Source organism: Pseudoliparis swirei, chromosome 13 (genome assembly GCF_029220125.1).
Source record: "Pseudoliparis swirei isolate HS2019 ecotype Mariana Trench chromosome 13, NWPU_hadal_v1, whole genome shotgun sequence".
Taxonomy (NCBI): Eukaryota; Metazoa; Chordata; class Actinopteri; order Perciformes; family Liparidae; genus Pseudoliparis; species Pseudoliparis swirei.
Window position 1 is genome coordinate 5,196,373 of NC_079400.1, and position 4,813 is coordinate 5,201,185.

Below are 4,813 nucleotides of genomic sequence, written 5' to 3' on the forward strand. Positions count from 1 at the left end.
TTAGCGAGCGCCTCACTGATTGTCTTCTGTAATGAGACAATAATCCATGACCTCGTAATTGAGAAGATTCGGCACGTTTTGATGAGCCCAAGAGATAATGCACGTGAACACGTGAACACACACACACCTTGTATTAATATATAAAAAAACATTTAAAGGATTTACAATTATATCATTGGTCCACCACCTGTTGTCCCTATTGTAGGACCTTTTGTCATCCTCATGCAACACCAAAACATAAGGGACAAAACCAAGGTTGTGAATGGAATGAGTTTTGAGAAAAATTAGAAATATTGCCATTCCCCAATATAATTAAATTAAGTTTCTCACAGCCTCACAAACAAAATCTCAACCAATTGAAAAAAATAAATATGTATATTTGCTTGATAAAAAAAAAACTACATTTCAATATCATTGCACGGCCACATTAATGCCCCCCACCACCCAAAAAACTAAATAAAATATTCATGATAAATTCCTCTGATTTGACCTCAGTGAAAACTAAGTTAATGAGTCTAGCCTAATGTGGTATACATGTAAGGCTTAGACCCGTAGAACCAATTAGACCTCTTTAAACAGTCAGAGCTGTCTGGAGCTTTAAAAATGCCGTCCATGTAAAAACACCCCACAAAATAAATCGATGACGATTCTGTAGAAGCTGCTTCGATTGATTTTCCACGTCCATCATTCTGTCAAATCGCTCAGCACTGGCGGCCCTCTTACCCGTAATAAATAACTTCTGCAAGACTTGCATGAAATAAATAAAATCCATATTATTGAAAAAAAAGTCCCATTTCAATCTTCACAAAAATGTGTTAACGCACAGCAGGTAAACAAAGCAATACTCTCGCCTGGGTAAAATAATGCACATTGAGTCTTTAAAGTTATATTATTTTTTATTTTCGTCACGCTTGAAGCTATCGCAAATAAATACACTGATCCCCACATGGATCCAGTCCCTGCATGAAGTACAATATAAAACTCATTGGGCCTAAATCTCCTTTTTATAAATGTATAATTCTCTGACTCTACTGGTATCCTAAGGCTGAGGCTGTTGTCAGTCTTTGTCCATACAAGGCGTACGGGGAATAATAAGCCCCTGTGGCCGCGGGCATCGGCACCGGGGCCCCGGGTGTGTGCATGGGGCTCTTCGAATAAGGGTGATAGCGGCTGCTCAGTCCGAGGGGGTGATGGGGGCCCCTGAGGGCCAGCGTTCCGGGGCTGCCAGGGCTGCCACTATGAGGCATATGCATGTGACAAGCCATCGCAGCGGCCGCGGCGGCGTTGGCGAGAGAAGACGACCCGGGGTACCCAGATATAAACTTCTCAGTGCCGGCAAAGGCCGTGTGAGTCCGCAAGTGGCCGAGAAGCTCCTCGGAGGAGGAAAAGCGCTTATCGCAAGGTCCGTTAGCAGACACCCAGTTACATATGTGTGGCAGGGGGTCATTGGGAAGTATAAACCCGTAAGGATATAAGGGGTGTCCGTTGAAAGACGGGGCCGAGGAGTGCACGCCGTGTAACGGGTGCGTCTGGTACATGAGCGGGTATCCGGATTTGAGCGCGGCGGCAGCAGCAGCAGAGTCATGACCGCAATTAGCGCTGGACGCACCGGACAAATGGCTTGTACAGTGGTAGCTCAGGCAGTAGGGGTCTCGACACAGACTAGCAGACATTAGAGACGGCGGTGATGATCCAGATAATGGACTCGTTCCGGCTTTGCTGCAACCCAGTGAGCTGGCGGCGGCAAACTGTGCACTTAACAGCTGGCTGCTGGATTTGGTGGGGTCAAGGGTCATTCCATGAGGGAGGAACGACTGCGGGTAACCTGCATAGGCACCCGCCAAACTTCCAGGATAGGAAATACCAGCAGGTGGCATGGGAAAAACTGTATGACCGGGCTTATATGGGGAAACAGGGGCCACGAGTCCAGAGCTGAGAACGGAGGACGATGAGGTTACAGATGGAGAGTCGGATGTAACAGTCTTGGATCCAGATGTGTTCTCATGGTGTTGGCTGCCGTCAGATGTATTTCCACTTATCCTGTGGCTGCCATTATTATCTGCCGTACTGCTTTTATTGCTCTCAGACTCCTTCTTGTCGTCCTTGTCCCCCGCTTTGCCGTCAGACGGCAGAGGAGAGACTGAGGTGCAGGAGCTGGGGCTGCCTGTCCTGGGGGTGAACGGCTGGCAGGTGGCGCTAGGCACTCGGAAACTGGTTTTATCTCCACTGAGGCTGCTGCTCGAGTCCTTCTTCTCTGACGATTTGGAGTACGGTTTGAAGCTAGATTTGTCCTCGGCTCCGATGTCGCTCATTTTCAGCGGACCAGATTTGGTCTCCTTGTCACTAGATCCATTGGAGGCCGCAGAGGACAGCTTGGAGGAGGATGGCGGGTCCGGTTTGCCGATCTGAGAGCACGTTTGGGCCAAAAGAGCAAGTGGACTTTTTTTGGCATCCAGCTGCGAAATAAGACACAATACAGTTAATACAATTCATAAAAGCACGTTTACATATAAGGTTTTGCGGTAAATACGCACATGTGATAAATAAATACGTAGTTTACGCATTGCGCATGAACTTATCTCGGGATGAAACTCAAAACAACTCGCTGTAAAAAGAGCGGATACAGAGCTTATTTACAAAGAGAAAAAAGATACGACTGAACAACTGCCACCCGTCGAAAATGACTTTACAAACACGGACATCGATTTTCTACAACAAGGTCATTACATTTCAAAGAGAGACCAAAAAAAGAAGAAAAGAAAAGGAACTTGCATATCGGGTCAAAAAATCTAATTAGGACATGGATATTCCTTTTCCTTTTTGAATAATATACAACATCTTATTTCTCCCGAAATATATATGGAACTATAATAGCCGGTTTGAGGCTGTGGAAGTGATTTCCGAGTGAAACAATGTTCAGTTTTTAATTTAGCGAAAGGATGCCCGCGTGCGCAAACGTTTCCTCCAAAAAGTGTTAGTTCTTACCTCGATGGGACTGATAGGAGTGGACGGTAAAGGCTGAAGGTACTCCGGGTGTAAAATGTGTCCTCCCCGAGCGGTAAGCATTTTCAAAACCTTTAAGGGGAGACGACTGGCTTGGCGAGACGGGTCTCCAGGAGAGACGGAGTTGTGGAAGAATAGCTGTCTGATCTTCACTGCGCCCTGCTCCGCCGCGGAGCCGCTCTCCCACGCTGGATTCGTGCTATTTCTCAGGACCGTGGGCGATGTGATCATGACCCAATTCTCGTGGAAATGGTCGAGAAATACATGTGTAGGGGTAAATAAAGCCAATACTCAAATTCGTCAGACGGTTAAAGCCTTTTTGCCACGAGATAAAATAAACAATCTTAAATCCTCAGAAGAGACGCGCAGTGTTGGGAGCAGAATCCGTGCGTATCACAGCCGCGTTGCTTCATCCCCGGCGTCGCTCTGAACAGTGTGGCTGTGGGTCCGATGCGTAGTATAGCAGGCTGCAGGGTAGATCCCTCCGCCTCCTCTCAAGCAGCATCTGAAAGAGTCCGCAGATCACAGCCGCTGCCGCGCCTCCCAATCAAAAAGAGGTCCTGAGGCGAAGGAAAGCGCGAGTGAATGTGACGTTTCCCCTCACCCGGGTGTGTGTTTCGCATCTCACGCGCTTTTAAATATCCAGTTTTTTTTTTTATCAGCGTCGTTGCGTAATTGGCACTTCGTCGCATGCGCTGTCTTTGCAGACGGTGTGGTTTTGGGGGAAGGTGGACCAGGTAATGACCCAAAGCTCTTCACGTCAAGTGTAAACAAGACACGTGCTAAATTCAAACACTTGTATTCCACACTGGAGAGTCCGAACAACTTTTTTTTGGAGCGATATCGGACGTTTACGCTCTCTTTTCTAACTGTGAGTGAGGCATTTTGAGCGAATATTCTTTGAACACTGCAATTCAATTTGCAAAAATAGACCACCATGATTGTCTCATGCGCACATGTATGCCTATTAGCCTACAAGGAGCAGGCCACATCTTAGCACCATAGTGACTCATTAATGAAGTAGTACTTTTGACCCTAAAAAAACAAAAAAGGACTGATGGCCTTTCTGGTCAGACATTGACTCCATCGTACACTGATAATAACCATCGGCGTGTTTCACATTTCAACTTTCTCCTCTCAATCATGCCGCCTGTCATCTGTCAGTTCCTTGTCCTGCACGCCAGCTATCTGTCAGCTGTCTGTCGTTTTTTGTGTTTGCCTCTTCTCAGTCATATTCAGGTCAACTGCTGTGGAGTGAATCCATGAGAAGTGGAGTGGAGAAGTGATGTGCCTCTCCCTCACTGCTCCATCATAATTTACTTAGTCTGCCTGGTCTGGTGAAACTCAAAACTGATTTGTTTAATTGGAGATACGCTCTGAGGCATTTTTGCACATCCCTAATTCTGCTACAAACATCTATTTAACCGCATGCAATTTGTTCAAGTCTTTTCAGTCTTTTGATCAAACATATTCAAGCCGAAAAATGATCTCTTTTTATTCCAAGAATGCTGAAAACCCCCTCTTGCGGCTGCCATTAGTCATTTAAAGCTTCCACATTTCTTCCCATCGAAATAGACCCACTTATCTTATTACTCAATAGCCTATAAATGTCTTGCTGATCAGGCGAAAGTTAAACATATGCAAGTGTTTTTTGATTGATAACAGGGGTGCTGTTTTCGGCAACGGCTGTCAAGCTGTGACACAACGCTTTGAGTTATTAGGGCAGAGAAGGGCGACCATAAATTTCGACCATCAGGCAAAAACTCCTTTATTGTGGACGTGATGGATGGCTCGCTGCGGCAAACACCAA

At 46.1% G+C, this 4,813-nt stretch overlaps 1 protein-coding gene across 1 annotated transcript; it reads right to left on the bottom strand.

Moving 5' to 3' along the window:
- Positions 1 to 877: 877 nt before the first annotated feature.
- On the bottom strand, positions 878 to 3,587 carry LOC130203583 (zinc finger protein 503-like). The gene is made up of 2 exons (XM_056429888.1): positions 2,986 to 3,587; positions 878 to 2,456 (listed from the first exon to the last, which is right to left on the bottom strand). Exons 1-2 carry the CDS (start codon positions 3,232 to 3,234, stop codon positions 1,029 to 1,031), a joined length of 1,677 nt encoding a protein of 558 aa, XP_056285863.1. The 5' UTR covers positions 3,235 to 3,587; the 3' UTR covers positions 878 to 1,028.
- Positions 3,588 to 4,813: the final 1,226 nt, after the last annotated feature.